Source organism: Diadema antillarum, unplaced genomic scaffold, assembly GCF_040938485.1.
Source record: "Diadema antillarum isolate AM-2024a unplaced genomic scaffold, OU_Dant_1.0 seq00000108_RagTag, whole genome shotgun sequence".
In the NCBI taxonomy this organism is placed as follows: Eukaryota; Metazoa; Echinodermata; class Echinoidea; order Diadematoida; family Diadematidae; genus Diadema; species Diadema antillarum.
Window position 1 is genome coordinate 344,032 of NW_027271194.1, and position 27,621 is coordinate 371,652.

The following is a 27,621-nucleotide window of genomic DNA, read 5'->3' on the forward strand; positions in this document are numbered from 1 at the left end:
TTTTTAGCTCTTAATGGTGCGATCAGGTGCATACTTAAGTGACTATGAGACAAAAGGGAAATATACCTTCATTTGCAACTATCACTTTAATCTTTTGAGCTATGCTCATTATTATAGGCCAAAGTTGCAGACTTCGCCTGATGCGTGAGATAAATGGGTGCCATGCGTGAGATCGTGAGATGGCCCCTAAATGCTTGAGTCTCACGCAGAATGTGTGAGACTTGGTAGCTCTGGGGTACAAATGACCTTTCATTTTTCTCTGGCGATAGTCACTTCACTCAATTCAAAGAGACATACTGCAGCAGCTTGCCCAACATAGCAACTTACGGAACTTGTATTCTAGCAAAGAATGAACTGAGTTGTGTAGTGTATGTACCATCTTTTAGCAGGGATGCCAATTAAGTTCAAAAAATTTTTATGAGTGAGATTTTCATGACTCAATGTCTCAGCGCGCTCATGTGCGCATGAGCGAGGGTGTGGGAGGGGTTAGAAGTACGGAGCTTTTTCAATTTTTAGCTCTTAATGGTGCGATCAGGCGCAACTTAAGTGACTATTTTTTACTTATTTTGAAAGACAAAAGGGAAATATACCTTTAATTGCAACGATCACTTTAATCCTTTGAGCTATGCTCATTGACTGGTTATAGGCCCAAGTTGCAGATTTTACCCAATGCGTGAGAAAAATGGGTGCCATGCATGAGATCATACCTACATGAGGCGGACCCTGTAAATTCTTGAGTCTCACGCAGAATGCGTGAGACTTGGTACTATAGCTCTGTTTTATGCCTTATGTTACATGAAGTGACCAGAATAGTTCGTCAATCAACTCTTTGGGAAGCATCCATTTCAATGTGCTGTTTTGAATACATTAACAAACTTTTTATGTTAACATTGCCAAATACCAGGCTTGCTGTCAGGACAGGTGGAAGCACTGGCAGGCACCATTTTTAAGGACTAACTTTACATTCCTTGAATAATGACCTAACAAACACTCTCAGTGAATTTATAAACCAACCTGCGATCTCCTGGTACAAATGACCTTTTTCTGCTCATGCTCAAACTGGAACCCCGAACTGGCTTATTCTTTATGAACAAACGAAGAAAGTGGAGAAACTTCATTAACCTTACCTTTGCCTACAGTCGACACAGAAAACAATCGATGCACGCTGTCGCTGTCATGCTGTAACTGCTATACAACGAAGTCTCCTAACACAACTGAACTGCGGCGGAGTGCATAAACTGACCAAACTTGATTCGGAACGAAGTCATTCTTTTCACTTTGGGACGTAAGATCTACTCAGAAGTTATGAGATCTAAAAGCTTGACGTACAGGACTCATCCGGACGCGGTTGAAACAAGATGGAGATATGGTCTGACAATGAATTTTGAGCCATCAAGATCAATTTGATGGGACTTTGCAATCAGCATCAAGCACGTGCACCGAAATGGCAGCGTGCTAGCTTGCTTCTTGCGCTTGGAAATTGCACACCTGTACCACCACTACCACGTGGGCCACACACGCGACCGATCGACCCACGTAATCACCAGCACCACCCTGACCGACCATCCCCACTGACAATGGACGTGACGTGACTCCATTAATAATGCATCATAATATTTTATCATAAATTCACACTCAATGTGCAATTACTAGTAGCAAGCGCACGGCGGCAACGGATCTGACAGAAGTACTGCAGGAAAAGAAGTAAGGTGCAACACGTGTATCATCTAAATAACGCCCCTCTTGAATCTGTTGAATCCGTGAAGTACTTGGGTGTAACCATAACTTCTGATTTGAAGTGGACCCAATTAACCAACACATCAACAATACTGTCAATAAAGCCAATAACGTGCTTGCATTTCTAAAACGCAATCTTCGCATAAAATCTTGTGATGTTAAAGCCACAGCTTACAAAACGTTGGTTCGACCAATTGTTGAGTATGCTTCCACAGTTTGGGACCCATCTACCAAGAACCTAATCCACCAAGTGGAAATGGTCCAGAGAAGAGCTGCGCGATTCACTTTAAATCGCTACCATAACACCTCGAGTGTCACCAAAATGCTACAAGAACTTAATTGGACCACTCTAGAACAGCGCAGAGAAAATGACAGGCTAATTATGATGTACAAAATACACAATAATCTCACTCCTCTTTCAGCACAGGACTATATCATCAAACAGGCTACTCAGTTAACGAGAGCCTCGCAACCACACTCCTATTAGGTACCATATTCGAGAACTGAATCGCATCGCCATTCCTTCTTCCCAAGAACTGTAAGGAACTGGAATTCCCTGTCGTCAGAAATTGTTTCAGCGCCATCTGTGGGATCATTTCGAAACCGTCTAACGGTTGATCACAGTGGCTAGTATTTTCGTCAAATTTTCTATGTGCTTGTAAATATCTGTAAATAAATTGTATTATAATGTAAATAGCACCAGTCTGCAAGAATCTTCAGTCTATTGAAGGAGGCAGACTTAATCAGAAGAAGAAGAAGAAGCTGTAAAGGGGGGGGGGGGGGGGGGGGGGGGGCAGCCATGCATGCCAGGGATCGAGCGAGGCGGCGTGGGTATAATCCCCATAACCCCCACCACTATCCCAACCCCCACCACTATCCCAACCCCCGCCCCCTCTATGGCCGCGCACGTACATTGGCGGCATGGTATTCGCATGTACGCACTTCTGACCAATCTGATATGAGGAATCTGCAAGCGCCCAGCACGAGCTGAGTAGTAGCTCGGTAGAAGTTTGTTCACCAAATTTGCATACGTAAGAACTTGTGACCAATCAGGTAGCTAGGAAATAGGGTTGTCGGCAGGTGTACTGGATCAGGGGCACCGTTTCGTCAAATTTGTCAGCGCTCCCTGGGTCCTGTTTTATGAAGAGTTAAAGTCTATCCCCCCCCCCCCCCCCGACATGAATGAGACGTGCCTGCATACATATTCTCCAGTCAGTACTGTACTCCACGATCACAAATCTATCCACTCGCGAAATCGTCGGGGAAGTTCCAAGTTCCGTTTCGCGAAAAATTAGATTCTCGCTAAATATATGGCGTGTAAAGTAGTATGTTGTCACCGGCACATATGCGGCAGGAAACCATACTCTCTCTCTCACTGACCACTACATTAGAAAAACTTGAAATTGGAAAGGTTTTGAATCAAGAAAAAGAGTCAACGGATCTGTCAACATTGTGGAATTCTAGACAATTTGTGAGGGAACAACCATACAAACACATCTGCTACACAAACTTCCACATTCACCATGGGTTTTACATGTAGTCATTTAGTTAATACCACTTGGTCTAAATGGCAGATCATACGTGTCTAACACAAATACAGTTGAACTCTTGGTCTATCATCAAATTGGTCTGATGGCCGTTTGGTCTAATAATCTCTTGGTCTAATGCCCACGTTATTGGCCAACTGTCATTTTGTTTAATTACAAAATGGACAACTTTATGACTTCTTTGTATTACCAATGTTATTTTGTAACCTCCGCCAAGGAAGGAGGCTGAACTGGCTAAGTGATAATCGGCGTTGGTTTGGTTTGTCTGTTTACAGAACACAATTACATACAAAAAGTTGAGCACAGATTGAAATGAAACTTGCATATATAAGTCAATATTGACACAAGGAACACCTCATTAAATTTTGGTAGTGATCCGGAAATTTTATGGATTTTTGAAGGATATTTCATCTTTTGGTATATAAGGACAATTAACTTGTCCTAAGCTGTGCGTACTGGAGGTTTACATACGTGCACAAAGGCGTGTGCTCCGCTCGGGCAAAGTGTCGAGCAATGATGTAAACAAAATGTTCCTATTTTGGGAAATTGCTTGCGTGTAAGGGTGGAAATAGGTTGCTGGCTTGTCGGAGGTCTGTGCTCTCTGAGTGCCTTGTTATCATAGTATGGCATAATATTTAAGTGATTACATAATCTCAAAAATTCAGACAAGAAGTGTGTCATTTCCTCAATTTTTAAGTCCAAAATAAATATTTGTTTTTCCGTCAGCTTTCGTAGCAAACTGATGTTTTTAAAATAACGGTTTAAAGTTGGTTGCAAACTACTAAGCTTGTTATATGTCATAGGTGACATCTTCATGTTTATAGACATCTTTACATGAATAACGTGATCTCCTTAATGACCATAATATGATGTAGGGTTCATTGTCGATCATTTAACCAATTAATTGCTCTACAAGCTGTTATTTTTATGTACAGATATTTTTGCAAATGAGGACGTGGTCATGGGCCTTTTTGTGAGATGCTGTTTTCGCAAATTGACACCAAGGCTATAATAAGTACAGTGCACTCCCGTTATAACGAACCAATTATAACGAAAATAACAAGATTCCACTGTACACTGTAACCCTAGCACATGGCATCTTTTTTGCATGTTGCTAATTTGCAGCACAGTGTAAAACAGTAATTATTTAAACCTACAAGCGAACCACAGCTTATACCATATTTATGTTATGTAAAGACCACAATAAGATATGCTTGCTACAGTGCTGTATATATTGCATCTGACCTTTCTTTCTTCATTTTAAGTGCTTCATTACAGCAGAATCAGAAAATATCACCTTCCATTGGATCATTTGATAACAATGTATTTATTCAATTTGCAGTACCATCAAGAAGTTTCTTAACTAGACAATAACCAACTCCTGTGTTGACAATGCTTCTTGATACAGAAGTTCCCGTTTCTCATGTTTGTAGTACTTTTGTTTGGTTTCTTTCTACTCTACATTACGTAACCTTTTTCCAATGTGAAGTATGGAGAAATTTTCAGAGGTCAATTTAAGATAAGATTTCTACAGCAAACTCTCATGGCACTTAATTTTAATGGTTTCAGTCCTACTAACATCAACACAATTCAAACTTTCTAAGTGAATGCCAGATTCTGCTAAAGCCTTGTGCCAATATCTTTAGGTCCAAGCTTTTTGGTGATAATATTTTAGGAAAATCTCTAATAATTCTGTATTGGGTGAGATGTCAGAAAGGAAATTTGATACAGTTTAATAATCTGGCCAGTAGAGGGCAATGTGATCACACAGGCCACTCAATACACACAGTATGCTATACTTTTACGTTGAAATTGAATGTCAGATGATAACTGTTGTTTTCTGACAAGCACAATTTTATTAGTGTAAAATTGAAGCTTGCTTTTTTCGTTTTTGGTTTTTTTAAGTGGTATATTTAGTTGAATTACAATTTGTGATGTGTACTGGTACCAGAGCCAGCAGTAACCATTAACCAAAGTGCAGCAACCTATAATTGCTGCATACTTTGTTGATTCGAGTACTTAAAGGGGATGGCTAGTAGCTGATCAGTGGGAATCAGGGGGAATGCTGGGGGATGATTGTTCCAATCCTTGCGGGATTCATTTGAGAGTACATTATATGTCTATTGTTGTGCTAGAATTATTTGCTTCAGAACAGTCTCATATTCAAGTAATGTGCAGTTTAATGTTTCCAGGTTAGCATGCCTGTACAGTGACGGGGCATTAAACTGTACATTACTTGAATATGAGCCCGTTCTGAAGCAAATAATTTTCAAACAACAATAGATATAAATAACGTACACTTAAATGAATCCTTCAAGAATCGGACCAATCATCTCCCAGCATTCCATTGATTCCCACTGATCAGATACGAGCCATCCCCTTTAATAATAAGACAGACTGTTCAACTCTAATAAACTGTTTTTGTGGAGGATTTGAGTTTAATAGATGTAACCTCAGTTTCAGGGAAGTCTAATTGCAATGTACAGTACCAGTTCTGTTTATGACAGCCCAGTTTATGACATAGACAAATAAAAGCTATGCATGACACACAGTGCAAATGTATGAAAGTAGGTCTGATCAGCCTTTCTGTATAAAGTCAGCATAAGAGTTAGTCAAAGGGAATAGCACAGATGTGATTTTATTCGGTCAATTTTGTTGCAAGCAGAGCTGAGTTTACACAAACGCTTTGTTTATTCGTTATCAAATAAGGTGGTACTGTATCAATATGCTGTTGTGCTTGTCACCAGACTGTCTCTTCCTTGTCTTATAATATACATTTACATGTACAATCATTTATAATTATTGCAACATTATTTTAAGACAGGGCAGAAGTACAACAAAAATGTAGCAGAAGCAAGAAAGCAATGTGGTTTATATACAAAATAAGGTTTTAATTTCTTCTCTCTTTTGCAGCATTATACAAAGAATTTGAGCAATACTGCATTGCAGTAAAATCATCTTTTAACCCGTTGAAGACAGTCTGATTTTGATACAATACACATTTCCCATAGGCACCTGCCCGAGTATATTAGTGACTTGTCTTCAACGGTTAAATGCATCATCCCAACTACACCTAGAATCATCTTCATCAAAGTAATGCTTTTCAACACTTCGTAGAAAGACAAATATTCATTATAAACATATGTCACACTTCCGACATTGCAAATAACACTAATCGATTGATCATACAAATACAGTCAAACCTGTCTATAGCGGCCACCCAAGGGATACAGGAAAAGTGGCCGTTATAGACAGGTGGCCGCTATGGACAGGTAACATGTATCATCGTTGTATACATCTATATATACTTACATGTACATGTATGTGTGTGCGTATGCACATGTGTGTATCATACATAGAACAATGCCGGTGTTTATGAAATTGTTGCACAGTACATGTAGCATGTGCACAGTCATGAAGAAAGCTTATCACTAGTGCATTATTATGACTGAATAAATGGTGAATGCAGCGGTGGCGATCACTGAACGTTGCCCAGGAATGACTGGCACGGCTAACAAGAAGAAAAACACGCTGAATTATCGGCTCGGCTACGGCTCCATCGAGTTTTTGGCCGCTATAGACAGGTTAAAATCTACCACGGGAAACAAAATTTGTGGTCGCTGGCCGCGTTAGACAGGTGGCCGCTATACATAGGGTCTTTAACATTGCTTTTCTCTCGGGGGGATTTTTCAGTGGCCGCTATAGACAGGTGGCCGCTATAGAGAGGTGGCCGCTAAGGCAGGTTTGACTGTATGTCTACATATCGCCAATGAAAGTTCTTGCAAAATGACTATCACACACATCAGGTACTACTACTGAATAGGTGCTTAGCACAGAATAAACCATATACAGTGTATAGTACTTTGTGGTGACTTCTGTGGTGTCTCTGATGTAATAGCTTGGAACCATTAGATCCTATACAATCTACATGATCAGATCCTATTCCTAATTAATATTCTTTATTTTTATTCACCTCTCACTCTTTTCCTTCATTACAAAAGTAGCTTTCTTCTACGTACACAATAACTCTAGGATTTAGTACATGTACAGTACTATAAAAAAAAAGCAGGGTTCCCGCACCTTTTACAAAATGAAATTTGTGGTTAGTGTTAAATAAATGAAAATCACTATTAGACAAGGAGTGTGCACATAAAGTGACTGTGTACACGTATACCACCCCAACACTGTTTGTAGTGCACAAGTTAGTGAGAGTTTATTTGATAAAATGTTTCCCTTAATACACTGTAATAGAATAACATTGCAAAAAAAAGAAAAAAAAAAGAAAATGAAAATCACTAAAAAGCAACAAATATACAAATTGATAAATTTCCATGACTTTTCCATGAAATATCCAAAGTTCTGCATTTTTCATGACTTTTTCAGGCCTGGAAAAGCATTTTCAAAATTCTATGACTTTTCCAGGTTTTCCATGACCACAGGAACACTGAAAGAGGGGCATTTTTGATAGCACCATGAGAGCAGTGTTCTTTTATCCATTGCCTTCAGGAAGAATCAGGAATAAAAGGACACTTACTGGCTCCTCAGTAGGTCAATAATTTTCTTAGCAGAAAGTCCCATCTCTTAGCATCTTCAATTCTATCCAGCAGAATTCACATTAAAAATCCTCATGTAAACACAGAACTCTCTATTTGACAGATCTGGTTTCAGAATCTATTCAGGTGCTCATACATGTGTAGTTTTGTTTTCTGTCTTAGTCTATTGACATGCATTGTCAATCATTACCACATCAATTGTGTCCAGCTTTGATATCAAATAGTGATCTAGTATTAAGGTTTAACCATTTTCTCCTTCAATCCTCTTAACACACTTGTACATTGCCCTCTGTAGAGTTAAGTATCGTGGGTCGTCCCCAAGTCCAAAGGGAGATGCGCACCTCGAGGTGAAGGCAAAACCGAGTTGGTAGCGGGGGTCAGCAAATGCCACCTGCCCTCCTGCGCCAGGATGGCCAAAGATCTTGCCTCCGTCCTGAAAGTGCAATAGTTTAAAATCGTTTTCATGAAAGTCATAATGTTGGGTAATGAACAGGGTATTGGTTCACATTCTATGATTCTTGCCACTTGAGATCTGTCACAGGATAAACTTCACTTGCAGGCAATAAAATTTTAAACTAAAGCTTCATTAGTGGAAAGAAATGGGGAACAAAAACAACAACAATCATTCCAATCACTAATTTCATTCCATAAGCAAAAATACAATGAATGATTTTCCTACATTTCTCTTTACTCTACAAGTAGATATTTTCGTGTGAGTTATTTTTCAAGTTCTGCTGGTCTGTATTTAATTCTGCAGAATCAAAACACAAACTACTGGAACACATGACAAGCAATAATGTTTGCGTGCTTTTATTTTTGTGCTAGTTTCTAGTTGCGCAAAATGTGAGAAAATTTAAACACAGCAAAAGTGTCCACTTGAACAGTATTTGCTACTGTTCAAGCAAAGGGTTCTTTGCTACCTTGGAATGTAAGTGTTTGTAATTTGTTTCCTTTTCATTTGATATAAATGTTAGCTAAATCAAGACCACATGCTATTTGGACACATCACTGGAGGCATGAACATACCTCGGCGTAGTCAATGATCATTCCACGCTTCCAGGAGATGGGGAGTTTAATGACCTTGTCCATGGTTTCTGGCTCAGAGTCGAGGAATGAATCCACCAACTCCCTGGACAGGAGCTTCTTCTATGTGCCTCCCGTTGCTAGGATACCAAGCAGCTGTGAAGACGGGTAAAGGGCACTCCAGTTACAATGAATATTGTTAAAACAAAATTTTGTTACAACGATGTAAAAGTTCAGGCCCCCAAATTATCATCACTATCATCTATGGTTTAAAATTCCCTTTAGTTGCACACAACAAAATTTCCATATACCCAGTAATGGAAGAAAACTGTAAGTCCTGAGATTTTGTTATAACGAGAGTCGTCTCACGGTCTGTATTGACATCAAGGCCTTGCATCATCAGAAAACTCAGTGGAATTCCACTGCTTCATCTATGGACTCACCCACAAATAAACTTTGGGATTTTGCAGTTGTTGCCATGGTAGTGATTATCATTGTAAATCGAGAATAAAATTTTGAATGGATTGCATTTTGTATACAAGTCACATAGTCCTATTGACTGCCGGCAATTTATGCTGACATTTCTGTAAGTGCAATGTCCATAAGTTTCAAAACTAAATGTCATTAGAAAAAAAAGGGGGGCACATACCCCTAGTTGATATAAAAAAACAAAACAAACATGATATTGCACACAAATATAAAAGAAAACTTGGTAAGACCCTCCTGACAAATATCGCAATTGTTATGATACATCATATCATCAGGAAAGCTACGTGAATGTATCTTTCTGACAGACAAAAATATATATTCATGACAAACAGATGATTCTTACAAACAGGCCTTAAACCTCTTATAGATTTAAACATTCTCCATGGATTACAATTTGATAATTTGACAATAAATTCCATGTATGTATTGTAAATCAGCTGATTTCAATAAAATATCTATTACTTTTCTATGATCTATCATATTCAAAACAAGCCATATCTGGCTTATAGTTTGAACAAGATTACTTACTGTAGAGGAATTTTTACACAGATACTTTATAATTTTACAAACCTTTGCTAATCCTTCTGCAGTGCCGAAGCCGTTGGCTGATGGTATTTCTATCGCACGATATTCAGGGTTGTTCTGTGTCTTAAACTGCAAAGTAAAATGCATCAAAAATGCAAATGACAAATCTCACCTTCATGCACAAATCCAAAGCTACAAAACTCTAGGGAAGAATCAAGATGCTCTGGTTGAAATAATCATAGCAGAACCTCCTTGATAATAAACCATTCTCTCTTTTTTTTTCAAACTAATACTGACTCTACTAGATGCTCTGTAGAGAATCATTTACCACAATCACTGACACCTTCCAAGTTGCCACAATGTTTGTTTGTTTGTTTGTTTGTGTGTTTTTTTTAAAGAAATGTCATAGGATCTCATACCACACATATATTTTGTAAGCAATTCAAAGACCCATAAAAACACAATCCCACTGCTGTGTGCACAGGCAGTCACTGTATACACTGATGACCATTGCTTACATAGAAAATGTAAGGAGTTGTGTCACAATGAATATCCAAAATGGATGCAACAAAGAAATATGAGCAATTCTTGATGCTAACATACCACCAAAAATCTATACAGGCACTGGTTTGTAGCAGGTACACATACTTAGTTCCATGTTACAAAATTGCACACAAGGATGCAATACAAAGTTTGACTTGCACATGCCCATATTTTGACAATATCTCTCTTATCAATTTACTAGCCAGTAGGTAGAAGGGCAGTGTTTTTGTTGGAACCTGTAGAAAGAATGTATGTGCCCCGACTGCATGTGAGTGCCCCGCAGCCAAGCCAGGCTGTTGGGTTGTCGGCACCCTACCCTGCACAACTCATGTTTATTAGGTCACCTGCATTCAGGGTGACATCCTTTAGCAGGTATGTATCCCTCATGGACCTTGCTACCACTTGACGGTTGCGGCTGCTCTTCAGCGCTTTCAGCACCACTGCCGGGCCGGGATCAGGAATGATGAGCTTTGCTGTTCGATGATTCTCCTCAAGGGGCAGGCCAATGAAGAAATCAATTCCTGCAAGAACAGTGAAAGTGTTTGTGTGTACTACATATGTCATTCTGTCGACAATTGCACACAATTTCTGATCTTGATTTTGTTTTGTAACGCACACTGTATACAGTACTAATTACCAAGGCTTTGCCTGCTCCTGTATTCATGAAAATCATGACAAAATTATACAACCCCTATGCATGTGATTACCCATTTAATGGTATTTCACAGTCTTTGCTATTCTTAAGCAATGAAGATATAGCAATTCTGGGGAACATTTTGGTGAGATTCAGATTCTAAAATTTTCATGTTACAATATATTCTGTTATGCCTATCTGCATAGCTTGAATGTTTCCATTCAGAAATCAAGAAAGAAGATTCAAGGGGGCCAGGAAATTTCACACAAAAAAAGCAAAACAAAAAGAAAACAGGAAAAGGGGGAAAACAGGCTTGAAATGAAGCCAAAATTGCCTGATAAAACTGACTAGAAATGGCAACGAAACAGAAGCACTCACCAAAGGGCTTTGCTACCTCCTCAGCAAAGAACCGCCCAATAGTGCGCCCCTGTGGGTCCACTCTCCGCAGCAGCTCATTGGCCAGTGGTCCCAGGGACACAGAGTGATACCCGTGGGCCGTACCGGGTTCCCACAATGGAGCAGCTGAGGCAAACGTGGCCCCGCATCTGGCACAGTCCTGCAAGATGTCATACTTGAATGGTTCCGGCGATAATGGAAGACCTGCCTGGGACAAAAGGGGTGTCAATAACCTAAATACCATTCAGCAACATCCTTTAAACCCACAAAATGCATAAATCTCATCTGTGTTTGGTATCTATTACTTCTGTATTGTCATAGCAGTCATGACAATTTTTTCTTCCATTTTTTTGTTTGTTTTCCTTCTACTCATTTGAACATTATTGGAATTTTAAACTTGTAATGTATTTTGTCTGTATAATTTTCTTTTTTTCACGGCAAAAATGTCAAAACTTATGGACATATCTTGCTATTTCTTTCATAATGTCGAGCACATAAACATGGCTTTGAAGTAAAAATTGTTATTTGTAGGTACCTGGGCCGGTATTCAAATCCATACTTAAGTCAAATACTTATACTTAAATCAAGTATTTTACTTAAGAAAAGTAATTTGTTTAAAAATGCGATTCAGTTCCCGCTAAGTATTATACTTGGCTAAGACAGATTTTGTCGCAATTTTATTACTTAAGTATTTTACTTAAAGTAATAAAATTGCAGAGTGACGTCATTCATGTTAAGTATTATACTTAAGATAAGAAATGCTCGTAGGTTACTTAAGATAAGAAATGCTGGTAGGTTGTTTGCCACTTGGCTATTGGATTTGAGCTGGGGAAGACGTGGCCATGGCAGCTCTTCTCCATCTCCATGAGAACTACCAATTGGGAAGGGAGAGAATACTAGTACACAGACGACTTCATCCGTTGCAAATCTACAATGACGTTGAATTAATCAAGCGCTACAGATTCAACGGGGAGGGTATCCACTACATTACTAATCTTATCCGACACGACATCACACCGAAAGGAAATAACAACCATCCTATTGACCCAATAGACAAAGTTTGCATAGCCCTTCATGTTTTAGCCACTGGATGTTTCCAGAGAACAGACGGAGACACGCTTGGAATCTCTCAGGCGTCTGTTTCACGGATTGTCCAGACAGTCTGCACGGCACTTACCGACAGGTTACCACACTTTGTTCGCCTTCCTCAAGGACATGAGCAAGTTGAGAACATGATGAAGTTTTACCAGATAGCAAGGTTTCCTGGCGTGATCGGGTTGATCGACGGAACTCATGTCAAGATACAAGCACCAAGTGAGGATGAGCACCAATTTGTTAATCGCAAACGTTTTCACAGCATCAACGTTCAGGTAGTGGTAGACGCAGATGCAAAGATCATCAATCTGAATGCACAATGGCCAGGAAGTGTTCATGATTCGAGGTAATAAAAATCATCTATCTTTCAAATTTAATTAATCATTGTGATTCGATTTTGTTTAAAACATGTGTCACTGTGGTATATGGGACATTCTCACATAGAGTGTTAGTTCAATTTCAGTCAGAGTGAAACCCCAAAATCAGCAACAAAATATTGAGTCAAAACTTGTCTTCATATACGTGCATAAACAATAATAGATGCCGGGTATTCAAAAAAAAAAAAAAAAAAAAAGGACAGTAAATTCTCAACGCATTAAGGGCATTAACAATGTAACATTGGCACGTAATTGTGAACACAGTGCTCTATGAAACCATAAAACAGATACGTTACCGAAATTTATAACTGATTAACTCCATAATATTTGTAGTTTGAACCAGATGTTACTCAAGAGTAAGGCATTCCATACTTGCACTTTTCGCTGTATTGATTGATGAGTTAACTCTAAATAGTTATAATTTCTTAGTGGAAAAGTAAGCAAAGAAAATGGGATTCCATCGGGAGTCGAACCCGAGACCTCCGGATTGCTAGACCGGTGCTCTACCGACTGAGCTATAGAAAGCCTATAGTAGTTATAATTTCCAAACATTTTATTATATCCACGCCAAACGAAGTTTGAAGCGGGTATACATATATATATATATATATATATATATATATATATAATGTATGTATTATGTATATATATTATATATATATGTATATATATGTGTATATATATATATATATATACATACATACATAATATATGAAGCGGTGTGATGGCGGGCGGTGGTTGGTCCGTTGCAAAATCTCGCGTCGCGAAGTCCTACAGTTTTGAATCAATGTAAATGAAAGTTTAGAGGAAATTATGATATTGAGGAATATATGTGTAAGATAGGATTTTTGTGTTCGTCTGTAAATGCGTTGCCATGGTAACCACTTGCATTTATTCCACAATATTCAAGCAATTAAGAACAAAATTAGTATCTATGTTAATCTATAGGTGAACTTATGCAAGACACCCTTTGTACTAGTATTTTAACTTGACAAAGCGTTGTCACGGTAACCGCACGTTTCCTTCAAAAATCCTGTGAACTAGTTCCACAGTTTTGAAGCAACTGAAATCAAAATTGGTAGGCATTATGGTCTTGAGGAATAGATGTGGATCTTTTTTTTTTCCAGCCAAGGCATTGGCATGGTAAAAACTATTTTACCAAAACCTTGCAGATCGAATAACTTCAACATCATTAAATCACTTAAGTTCAACTTCAGTATGTACGATGATCTATATGTATATAGTTATACAATACACCAATGTGTATGTGATAGTATGAGATATATGTATGTTGATAGTATGAGATATATGTATGTTGCTATGGTAACCACTCATTTTTTGTATGAAGATAAAGCATTTAAGCGATGAAGGTCAAATTTGGTGTATATGATGCTCTTTAAGAGTAATTGCCTAAAATGTCCTTTGGGATTGCAAGCGGACAATGCGTTGCCATGGTAAATACTTATTTTGGTATATCCACCTCATTGCCGCCCTAACGATACCACATGCTCTGAACAAACACTGGTCAGGAGGTGGGGGTATTAATCACTTTCAGAAATAATTTTAGTTTCATTTGATTTAATACAATTATACTCAGTAAAATTGTACACTCTTCTGCTACCTACATACGAAAATGGAATGATAACTGTTGTGTAAGTAAAAAGTAATTATCGATCAAAAGTGTCATTTTTTTTTTATCTACACCAAATACCCCCATTCCCCAAATCAGCAACTGGTTGGGGAAACGTATTTTCAGTTTTTGAAAGCTTACGCTGATTATGGCCATAGTTTATATCCATAAAAAAAAACAACAAACAAAAAACATTTTCTGATTTATTGATTTAGCAGACGTAATCAACTTTTTTTTTTCTTCTTGAGAGGAGTGTAAAATTAATTGATAAGTCGAAAATTATTCATTTTAGGGTGCTTCGCGAGAGTGGACTACAGGAGGTACTGCAGGACAGTGAAGGACACCTCCTAGGAGACAGTGGCTATCCTCTCAAGTGCTGGCTTCTTACTCCAATCGCTCGTCCATCGGATGATGCAGAAGAAAGGTATAAATTCCATAAAACCACACTCACGAAGAATAATTGCATTAATTTGAGGTTTCATAAAAAGTTAGGTATCTTGAGAAGCTTGTAAAATCGAAGTTTAGTCAAAATTGGACTCATTGGAGCAAAGTTATGCCAGTTTTCAAAGCGTTACGGACGGACGGACGTTCAACAAATGGCACGCAAAATTTGAGTGGACAGGGACATGAGCAACTACCCACAAGTGCAATTTAAGAATGACTATCCCCATTATGTTTAAATGCATTTTTATGCCTGTCCAAGTGGTAATCCGACATAATATGCTCCGGCGACAGTTGCTCCGGCGAAATCTCTCATCAGAGAGAATTAGGGTTATGATTATGAAAGGGTTTTTGGTTGAAGATAGGGACTGGGCTAGGGTTAGGTTCTGGGTTAGCATTGTGATTCCCGTGGGAGCTATTATTACATATGCCAGAGCATAAGTCGGGCATTCTTACAAGTGTGCAAATACTGTACATAATATGAGAATGGATTGTGTGTTTGTGTCATTATTGCCTTACACATTACTGTACTTGATTCGAAATACACGTGATTGCACGAGTGTGTGTGTGTGTGTGTGTGTGTGTGCGTGTGTGCGCGTGTGTATGTGTGCGTGTGTGCGTGTGTGTGGGTGGGTGTGTTGGTGTGTTGGTGATGCTGATAGCTTTGTTACTGGTGTAGTAAGTTGTAAAGATGCACGAAGAAATTTTCTCATCTTCGAAATCTTCAATTAGAAAAAAAAATACCATTGTGAAGCAGTAAAATTTACCTTGGATACATATTTCAACAAAATGAACACTAGTCTTGGTCCTGTTTGTTAAACCAAGAATATGAGGCATAACCAGATATGAGGTATTATGTGAATGCTTTCCTCCATTGTTACCACAGATACAACTTGGCACATAAGCGAACACGCTGTCTCGTGGAGAGAGGAATCGGTCAACTGAAGAGAAGGTTTCATTGCCTTCATGGTGAATTAAGGTAAAAAATAGAACTAAAAGATCTATTCAAATATTCTGCACAAATGGTGGATGACAGCACACTATCAATATATCTAAGCTTTAAAAACATATTAATAAATAACTGGCATATTGTATTGACATTGCATATATAAAAAGAAATTTTGCTTTAGTCATGAAATGGCAACTGCACAGTGATAATTTTTGGGGTAAAATCCATCAAATAAGAAAGTTAAGAAAGTTGTTAAGTGCAGTACAGTTTCAAGAAAATTGAAAATACATACATATTTGATGAGGTGTAATTTTCACAGTGGGGCCTGTTTTAAAATTGTCGTAAAGCATGTTGGACGCGCGCCGGACAGAATTTCGTTTTGATATGGCTGTCATTTTTTAATCGGAGATACATTTATTAAATTAATATCATTGTACTTGGATATGGGGAGCATTCATGGCCTTCAATATATAAGAATATCTTCATAATTATCCTTTTTCAATTTGTGCAGTGCTGCAAAAACCGACCATGTCGTACCTTTTAAAATGATGTTCTATAAAAAGTTTGGCTTTTACAGATGATGAAACATGTGAAGGGAATTGATATTTTATCAATGAGGACATGTGATACCTCCCTAAAAAGTGAATATCGTGTCCGAGAAAACTGTGAAAATTAGTTTGGTTTTGAGGGGTGACCAATTTAGAAACACGCCCAGTGGCACTTTCACCTTCTCCCTAATCCCTGACAACTCCCTAATCAATTAAGAAATCCCTAATTTTCCTTTTTTAAGGTTAAGTCTTATTGTTATTCTATACATGATTTATCATACATTCCAGGATGAGTGAAGTTAAAATTTTATTAGAAAGGCTGGATATACATGTATATATTTTTAATTAGATCGTCTACTTGACAAATCATTGCTGAGGGGATCACAACACTAATGTTTATATCGTGCAAGTTCAATAACATTGTGAGCCATATCATTGCTATATGAATTTACACCAACTTCAAACTTCCACAACTTTCGTATTATTGGCAACTGAAAAAACAGTGCACAATATACATTTTCAAGCTCTTAAAAAGGGTTATTCGCCAGTGGAAAATATGAGAGAAATAAATATTAATTTTTTTTTTTTTTTTTGGGGGGGGAGCTGAAAAATAAAGATTCAAATTTTTGCGAGCGAGTCTAAAATTTAGGTATTTCAGCTTAAGGGCACGGAATATTTGATTATCATATTGTATAATTCTAATCAGGATATAGGGGAAATATATGACGTATATAGGAAACACATGATTCTCTTCAATATTTGGTTGATAATTCAAGTAATTATTAATATTGTGATGATGACTGGCTTTATGAATCACTTATATTGAATAACTGAAAAATTCACAAAGCATACGAGTTTGTGTAAGCAAGTTCAGCGAGGCATTTCCCCATATTTTTCTTCATTTTTGCGCAGGTAGGAAATGATTAGACTTTTTTTCAGTTATGAAGGGGATGATGGAGGGGGGGGGGGTGATAACGCATGTACACCGTCCCCCACTTCTTTTTTTCTTGGGGGGGGGGGAGGGGAATCATGATATATACCCCTTCAAAAATAAGCATTTAAATACAAAGGTTTCCCCTTTTTTCTTTTTCCTTTTTCTGCGCCCTCCTGAAGTGGCGCCCGAGGCATATGCCCCCCTTGCCCCCCCCCCCCCTCCCCCGCTAGATGCGCCACTGATTTCAGTCAATCTTCCACTGTCAGATTTGTGGATTCATACCCTCTCAATCATATGGACTTGTAAATTGTGTGTAGATGCTCTTCTTTACCAGGTAGATGGCGAGAACTTCAATAATAGATTTTTCCATAATTCCTTCTTTTTTTTTTTTTTTTTTTTTTTTTTTTTGGTTATAGAGCTTTATGAGAGCTTTGCACATCCATCTACATTATAGGTACAAACCTGAGAAAGCCAGCTGCATAGTAGCAGCATGTGCCATTCTACACAACCTTGCCAAAGACATGAGGATTCCACTCATTGCCGAGGACATCCAGGGATATGATCAACCCGATCAGGAACTACATCAAGGAATGAATCACAATGTTCCACGGGCCTACAGACGTCACATAGTAGAATCCCACTTTTAGTTAGAATGCACACAATTATGGAATAATTATGTGGATGGATACATTTACGTGGCTGGATAATTTCGTAAAAAGATATATCCTTTTGCAGGCTCTAAATTAATGTTGATCACGCCTCCTCATGAAGTATGTCATTATCACTTACAATCTAATACCAGGATGAACATATTGTACAATCCTTGTTACCTAGGCAACTGTTAAACTATTACTTGCAGCTGAAAAGTATAAGAATACAAGTGAAATAGACACAACGGTTAGCTCATTTGTACCGAAAAGATCACTGTATCGCCAATGGTATGCTGTACTGTTATGTCTAAAATTTTGAGGGGCAGAGTTTTGAATTTTCTTTTGTTTAGTCACATTGCAAGTTGATAGCATGTTATATATTTGAATGATTTTATTGGTACATTTGTTACACTGTTATCAGAACGAGCTAAGGAAATATTCATCATTTGACATCATGAAGGAAAGCTCCCCACAAAACCAAAAGCCATGATTATTTCACCCATTTTCTATATTGGTACTTGCATCTCAAAAATAAGGAGTATTCTGTGTTCTTATTAAGATAATTTGCAAGTACAATTATAGAATATGCTGTTGTAATTATGAGCAGGCATTGTATATAATATTGTATACCAAATTGTAATATAGTTTATCATTACAAGCATGCATAAATACCTGCTGACGAGACGCAAATATACAGAATTGTGAAAGATTGCGAGCGGCACAAGCAAATTTATAAAATATAATAAATATATTTGTGTGTCTGTGATAAATTGACATGGGTTGCCATTATGCGTCATTTACCACAGGTAAACCCCATTACATCAAGGTCAGTGGGACTGCCAATTTTTCCTTGTTACAACCTGTACCTCGTTTTAACCATTATATGCATCTTTTTAACATTTCAACATGTCCAATTGAAAATTGGACTGGTAAAATATCCTCGTTAAAGACGGTATCTCGTTATATCGCAACTCATTATTACGGGGGTTTTCCTGTACATGTAATTATTGCTAAATTCTATTTCATCGGAAACTCGCTATAGGGAGGTCATTGGAACCTAAAATTTTTACGTGCTATTTTCCATTGTATCTCGTAATAAATAACAATTATTAATAAACAAGACAATGCAAAGCAAATATTGTCAGTGGGACCTGAACAATTACTTTGTTACAGAAGACTCATATTATAACGAAGTACTTCGGGACCGGCACTTTTATTCTATTAAAAATTATTTTTTGTTATAACTGGGAATATTTGCTTTTCTCTTATCTGTTGGGATGGGAATGGCTACGTTATAACTGAAATCTGGTTATACCTGTGTTTGTTATAACGTGAGTCCCCTGTATATGGGTATTCATTCATATTAGATCTCCTTATATCGAGTTTCCACTGTATTCTCATTAATATTGTTATCATTATTACATATACTATTGTCACTGTAATCATTATCATTATTACTGTCATCATTATTATTACCTTCATTATTATCATTATTATCATCCCCATCACTCAAGGTTGGATTTCACCTTAAGGGGAACTTAATTAAACCGAACAATGGACTTTAATCCATCAACCTAGAAATCTGTTTAAGGGGAAAATGCCCTACAATATGCTGAAAGTTGTGCTCCCATGGACAATGATAGAAGACAGAAACTTTCCCCTTAACACTGGAAATAGAGTTGTTGTTGTTATACAGGGTGTGTTTCAATAAATTATCTTCCCTAACAAGTCATAACCAACATATTTCAAAAATTTTCTTGCAAACGATGTAAATTCTCACTTTAGGGAAGTATCACATCTGCTACTTGATTTAACATGCAGTCCTGGCAACAAATAATTTCATTGAAATAATGGAACCTTTCAGAATATTCCTGAATATACTCAAATATTATGGAATGTGCATTTGGAAAATGGTATGCTGAATAGATGTTATTTCATGATATGTATTATAAATAAATAATTGAATAGAATATGAACATAAAAGGTGAAATAAGGTGATTTTTGTTGACTGGTGATTTTTGTTGACTCCATCTGACATGATCATTTCTTGAAGCCTGTGACAAATTTAGAAAAAAATACATTTGGGAAGATGCTCTTACATTCTACAAAACACATGCATGCTCTCACTATGCATACAGAAGAATGTAAACTACAAAAGTGGAAACTCAATATAACGAGATGGTCGGGATAGAGTCATTTTCCTCATTACAGCCGATATCTCGTTATATCAGTAGGCATAAAAGAAAGCATAACATAAAGACATTAATTTGCACATGTGGGACTACCCATCATATTTCATTCAATACTAATAACTTGATATTGTTTGTGAGGGAATTACTCACCTTTATGGGTAAAAAGATGTTTTTCGCCAAGGAAATCCAATATCAATAATGTGTTTCTTATTAATTGTAGATGTTTGAATATGTAAATTTGTATAGCTTGCGATTGTATCATGCAAGATCGTCTGTGGATTGGTATGTGGTTATAGTATGGGTGTGTGTTGTATGGAAAGCTTGAATATGGTCTAAACAATGCTGTGTGTTTGTGTGACACATTCTGTATACGTACATTATGACTGCGTGTGTGTGAAGATGGGGAATTCCCCTCGTAGAAAGCCAATCACAGCATCAGATTTCCTCACACCTGCTAAACGTCATGATGATGTGATGTATACATATGGCTGTCCCACCACATTTTTTGCATGTATCAGTGTGCGCGCACACACACACTTACACGTACAACATGCAGTGCTAGCTAGAGTGCACTGAAGGAAAATAATTATGTGTGTACAAGACAGTTTTCGGCACATCAAGCTTTACAATCTCGGAAGATGATGGCATAGGCGAAGTAAAGCTTTACTGAAGACATTTTGCTTTAACTCGCTATAGCAGGTTTGATTGGCTATGTTTTTCTTTGTTTGGAAGTCTGAAATTTATCTCATTATAGCAGTTATTTCGTTATAGCCGATCTCGCTATAAGAGTAGCATTTTACATAGACTTGTGTGGAGGAAATTTGGGACCTGGAAAATTTCTTCATTATAACCGATATCTCGTAATAGCAGTGTTCGTTATACCGAGTTTCCCCTGTAGCTACCTACTCCAGGATCAAAAATGAGAGGCACATTTGCCATAAAATTCAATCCAAAAAGGAGTTGGTTTCAATCACATTCTTAAATACATTCTAGTTACATTCAATTACATTTTCAATGACATTCCAGGATTAGCCAGAGCAGTTCTTAAAGGTACATGCAGGGGATCCCATTTGCAACTTGCAAGCCACTGAAAATCTTTCCAAAATTTCTTCTACAGATGGCTTCTGACCCCAGAACAACATCTGTGAAGTTTAAACTAACAATATTTCATAGAACAGGAATAGGAAGCAAAAATATATACTAGATTTTCCTTAATTGTCCCTGCCAAACGAGTTCGAGCAGGGGACTATGAAACGGGCTCCGTACGTGTGTGTGTCCGTCCGTCCGTCCGTCTGTGCGTCCGTGCGTGATCAAACTGTTCAATTTGCTACTTCTCTGTCATTTATGAGACAATTTTGATTCTGTTTGCTTTATGTGATAGCACTACATGGGAGCTTTGAGACTTCTACAACAAAATTTCAGTTGTGACCTTTGACCTTGACCATTGACCTATATTGTAAATTTTGCTTCAAAATGCTACTCCTTCGCCATTTCTAACCCGATTTCGATTCCGTTTGCTTTATGTGATGGCACTAGGTGAGGGCTTCAAAACTTCTACATGGAATTTTGACCTTTGACTTCTTTGACGTTTGACCTTGGTTTTTTACCTATATTGTACATTGAATACAAAATGCTACTCCTTCGCCATTTATAACCCAATTTCGATTCCGTTTGCTTGGTGATGGCACTAGGTGAGGGCTTCAAAACTTCTACACAGAAATTTGACCTTTGACTTCTTTGACCTTCATTTTTTACCTATATTTTACATTTTGCCACTAAATGCTACTTCCGGCGGGGACATATGTTACGCACCCCACATGAAATTAAATATCAATCAATTATCATAAATTACATTATTATTACAATAACTTACATAAAATGTATTTCTATGGTGGTTCTCTATCGATATCTACTTTAAAATGGCACTAAGTTTGCAAATTATCAGGCTTTAAACCTGCAAATGGGATCCTCTACTATTAACAGGACAATAGGTTACAATGTAGCTTTGCTTTGGCAGGATATTGTAATGACTAATAGTCTTTTAAGTCCTTGAATCATCTCTGGAATGTAATCAGAAATGTAACTTGAATGTAATTGAGCCCACCCATGATCCCAAAGGATATAAATCAACAATTTTGAAACATGCTCAGGTGTGGTGGAAGAGGGAGCATATATACACATCTTTCAACATGAGAGTACATATGCAAAACCATAAATGAGACTGGGCTCATACATTCTAGATTTCAATAGTGACACCCCTGCCAGGCCAAGGTACAGAGGTCATTTATTTAATGATGACCAAATGAACAAGATATATCAATTGGCAGTAGGTGATACACATTTCAAGCGTCTACGCAAAAGGCCACCCCCCAAAAAAATATGTTTGCTTGCCCTTATTAAAAAGTACAAATTCCCAAAATCCAAGAGTGTCGGTATTTTGTTGCTTTCTTTCATCTGTTTTTCTTTAGGTATTTATGTTTTCAAACACATTTTTCATTTTGCGTTAAAAAAATAGATCACAAATTTGTAGATGAAAACTTTGGGGAAAAAAATTGAAATAGTATAAAATAAATAAATAAAAAACCCGAGCCAAAATTTCCAGGATTTTCAGTTGGTCGCAAAGGGTATACAATTTTTTTTTTTTTTTTTTTTTTTGGGGGGGGGGGGGGCCTAACCATAGACTGCCACACCCTTGGCATCCTTACTGTTCAGTAAGAGACCGGAGAAAGTGTTCTCCATCAATGTCCATCTTCACCTTTTTTATTTTCAAGGTGAGCAGCTCCTTCTCTAGCTCCAACTTCGCCTGCTCCGCTTGAAGTTTCTTGAATTTCTCCTGAGAGCACTTTATCTCCCATTCCAGGTATGTGTTGTAGAGTTGGCCCTCTGACTTACGCCTCTTGTTTGACTTCCCAGGCAGTGAGGCAACAGCTGCTGCCGGTTGCAAGGGGTCTCTAGCTGCTGATGGTTGTGGTGGGGCTCCAGCTGCTGCCAGTGGCAGGGGGGCTCTAGCTGCTGCCGGTTGTGGTGGGGCTCCAGCTGTTGCTGGTGGAAGGGGGGCTCTATCTGCTGCCCGTTGCAAGGAGGCTCCAGGTACTGTAGGTGGCAGGGGGGATCTAGCTGCTGATGGTTGTGGTGGGGCTCCAGCTGCTGCTGGTGGCAGGGGGGCTCTTGCTGCTGCTCGTTGCAAGGAGGCTCCAGGTACTGTCGGTGGCAGGGGGGCTCTAGCTGTGGAAGGTTGCGTAGGGACTCCAGCTGCTGGTGGTGGCAAGGGGGCTCTAGCTGCAGCTGCCGGTTGCGGGGGGGCCCCAGCTGCTACCGGTGGCAGGGGGGCTCCAGCTTGTGGTAGTGGTGGTGATGGTGGTGGGGCTCCAGCTGCTGGTGATGGGGCTCTCCTATGTAGTGGTGGGACTTCAGCTGATGATGCAGCTTGTCGGCCTGGTATCAGTCCACGCCTGCAAGAAAAGTGAGAAATCACAAAATTGTTTTAATAATATTGTCATATTTCCACAAACAGTAAACTATACAAGTTGGAACTCTTAGAGCTTTTACAAGATTTGAATAATATAATGCCTATTTTGGGCGAATTGAGGGAAATTTAAAATGATTATTAATAAAAATATATAATTTTGAAAATTTACGTGGGGGGGGGGGGAATGCCCCCCCCCCCCCTTCCCCTGCTGCATACAGCCATGCTTTAATAGCGTGTACCTGTTTCATAACTACAATTGTACACATATTCCATTATTTATGTCATACGTCCCATTCAAGTTGTATGATCAAGGGAGCGGTGGTTATTGTTTCGGTTCTACATTCATTTTATTAATCATTTGACACAATTTTCAGGATTTCCACTTAATAATAACAGTATTGACTGGCCTTCAAACATCCAGACTATATCTTTACCCTCTCTTAAATCAAATTTTGCCCACAAATATTGCTTGGGCAATATTTGATTTCAAATCGGGCAATATAGTCTCCTATCTCTTACAGGCCAGTCAATATTATCATTAAAAAGGTGTCATTAATAAGTCATTTCTTAAAAAGAAATTTCCCTTTATACAATAGGCCAAATATGACAAAAATCAAATCAATAAACTAGTACGGATATTTTTTAATCTCACATTTCATTAAATTTTATTAAAATACAATGATAGTTTTATTAAATTTGATATAATTTTTAAAAAGAAAATCAGATATTTGATGATTATAAAGGCAATTCATCAAGGAGTCATGATTTGCTTTGAAACTGCTATTTTGTATCTAAAATGATTTAATTTTTATTTTTTTATTGTTCAGTGGGCCTTCCCCCCCCCCAAAAAAAAAAAAAATGATGAGCGTTATCTGCACTTTGCAAGTTGTAATTATCATCAATTTGTTACATTGTAATTCTTATTTCAGTTCCAAGCGTGAAAGTTGTTACAAATATTTATTTGAAAGAGCTTTATCAAATACTGAACAAGTTTTATTTTTTTGAAGTTAACTTACCAAAACCATTTGTGTGCTTTAACCCTTTCTTATGAATATTCAAATGAGTTGGTTATATCATAGCAACACAATTTGTAATACCATCATTACAATGTTTTAGCAGGAAATGCTCCCCCCAGAATGTGACATATTAAAATTTCATTTATAAATTTTTATTAAATTTTCATACATGTATTCCCCTAAAAAAAAAATTCTGTAGATCTTATACATTAAAGTTTGAATCACTTTGTACTGATACAGTGCAAATTCAATAGAAAGAGATTAGACATAACAAAATATCGGATAAAGAAATATATATATACCTATATTTCTGAGATACCAATGAAATTATTAATTTTTTTTTTATTATTTCTTGAATACTGATATACAGTAAAACATGATATATTCGCGGCATGAATTTTTCGCAAATTGGAGCCAACAGCCTTTTTCATGGCATTAAATATTCTCCAAGTGCCACTGGCATTCAATGCATATAGTGTAAACAAGGACTTTCGCGTGCATTTTAATTTCGCGAATCTTGGCGCTCGTGAAATTAAAGTGCACGCGAAAATTCGTTTTACGGTACACTGTAACAGAATATTAATACAATAACCCAAATTTCCTGGTTAAGAGGTCCTTGTTATAAAGACTTTACACAATATCATACTCATTGACGATTTCATTTTATTTTTTACATAACAAAACAAGAAACTCAGGTTCACTCCAAGAGATTTGGTTGAAAAATAACTTACAAGGAATTTGCTCCATTGAGGATGCCAATCAAGGCTGCTGAGTTGGCTCCAATGGCATTCTCAACTCTCTCGTCAATGTCAGTCATCACACAGACTGGTCCTCCACCACCTCAAATCCACATGAAAAAAACAGAAGACACAGGGTGACGATAACTTTGTAAATATATAGTCTACGTCTTGCCGATTTCAGATGAGAATCACTTTATAATAAGCTCTTGAGCTAAGTTTGCATGTGCGTGTGTGTGTGTGTGTGTGTGTTTAATGCGTGTGACATTACTTTTTAGACAAGGCAGATACCTCCTCTCATTATTGCATTGGCCCCCAGGTTAAAGGAAAGTTTAAAATGTCTAGTAAAATAAGCCAGTTCGGAGTTCCAGTTTGAGCATGAGCAGAAAAAGGTCATTTGTACCGAGAGACAAGCTGGTTTTTTATTTCACTGAGATAAGCAACTGTAATGTTATGATTATTCGTGGAATCCTTATAAATAGTGCCTGACAGTACATCCACCTGACAGCAAGCCTGGTATTTGGCAATGTTAACAGAAAAAGATTGTTAATGTAGTCAAAACAGCACAATGAAATAGATGCTTCCCAAAGTGTTGATTGACAAACCATCCTGGTCACTTTATCTACACAGGTTCATTCTTTGTTAGAATACGAGTTCCATAAATTGCTATGTTGGGCAAGCTGCTGGCATTATGTCGCTTTGAATTTAGTTAAGTGCCTAACCAACTGCAAAAAATGAAAGGTCATTTGTACCCATGTGGACATGAGCTATCTCCGAACTGGCTTATTAATTTAATGTCCTCAAATATATGTTGATCAGCTATAAATTTGACTGGCTGGAGTCTGGGCCATTATATATTATGCATGAAGATCTTTTTCCTTAACACCATACACTTGTTATTTGCAAATATTCATATTTTTGGCCCAAGCCTACATCCAAGTACTTTAAACTGACATTTTAGCTTGCGAAACAATTCATTGACGATCACATGAACCGACGAATCCGTCAAAAATGGTCAACATATTGGATTTTCACTTTTTCCCATTTTTAGATAGTTCAAACAAAAGACTATTCTGTTTCAATTTTTAAAGTCATAACACTCACACACATACCCTAACGCACACGCACAAAAACATACATATACACATTCACACAACCACAAATATACACACACTCACAGACACACTCATACACATATATACACATATATGCACATACACATACAAACACTCGAACACACACACAAACTAAACACTAACACGCACACACATAGAACTCACCATACACACAGACACACATGTAAACATACACACTGTATACGCACACGTACACATGCATAAATGCACACGCATCAGACACAAATGCACACACATACACACATGGACACAAACACACACGTATCATATACTCACTTGTAAGCACACTAACAGACACATACACACATGCACATACTGACACACACACACACAGACACACACACACATACACTGAAACACATACACATACACACATATGCATATAAACACACAAATGTATACACTCACACGTAAACATTCACACAAACACAGAAACGCTCATAAGTATGTTAGACGAGCGATTTCACCTTTGTGACGGCACGCACTAAACTGCGATCGGGCGTCTGACGATGAGCAAGACTAAAGACTGGAAAGTAGGTTAGGGTTAGGGTAAAGGGTAGATTTATGGCATGGGGTAGAGTTAGGGCACGTGTACACTGTTGGCTATTATGTACAACCATGGACCTACAACTGTACTATACATGGACTAGAAACGAAGGTCTTTCTTTGATCCCATCATCACCGCTGCCACCTGATTATGTGCATCTTTTCATGCGTACATTCAGGTGCTGGGATAATGACGCTTGTGCAATCGTGCATGGTCATTGACAAAAGAACCATTTCCCTAATTGCAGTCTTATTTTGCTGAGGTACCTTTTCAGACTCAACTGCCTTTGAATAAATACTGATGAAAGGGAGAAGCAAACCCGAAAACATGACAGTTTTCCTGCCACAAAATTGAAATTACTGAAGTGGACACTTGTGGACAAGCATGAAACATGGCTTAATGACAAGACATACATGTCATCTACGGTTACTGTCCATGTTTACTCTGGAACAA

General features: G+C 37.8%; 2 protein-coding genes, 1 long non-coding RNA gene and 1 pseudogene across 3 annotated transcripts; 2 read left to right on the forward strand and 2 right to left on the reverse strand.

The window, feature by feature from the left end:
* Positions 1-8,078: 8,078 nt before the first annotated feature.
* The window catches only part of LOC139726987 (beta-lactamase domain-containing protein 2-like), a 29,996-nt pseudogene continuing 10,453 nt past the window's right edge, over positions 8,079-27,621 (reverse strand).
* On the forward strand, positions 12,071-13,083 carry LOC139726998 (putative nuclease HARBI1). The gene has a single exon (XM_071637982.1). The coding sequence runs from the start codon at positions 12,290-12,292 to the stop codon at positions 12,890-12,892; it is 603 nt and encodes a 200-aa protein (XP_071494083.1). The 5' UTR covers positions 12,071-12,289; the 3' UTR covers positions 12,893-13,083.
* LOC139726999 (uncharacterized) lies at positions 14,741-18,435 on the forward strand. Its single transcript, XR_011710725.1, has 3 exons — positions 14,741-14,973; positions 15,877-15,969; positions 17,876-18,435. It is a non-coding gene; the product is annotated as an uncharacterized lncRNA (long non-coding RNA).
* LOC139727000 (uncharacterized) lies at positions 22,931-25,616 on the reverse strand. Its single transcript, XM_071637983.1, has 2 exons — positions 25,480-25,616; positions 22,931-23,715 (listed from the first exon to the last, which is right to left on the reverse strand). The coding sequence occupies exons 1-2, from the start codon at positions 25,563-25,565 to the stop codon at positions 22,965-22,967; spliced, it is 837 nt and encodes a 278-aa protein (XP_071494084.1). The 5' UTR covers positions 25,566-25,616; the 3' UTR covers positions 22,931-22,964.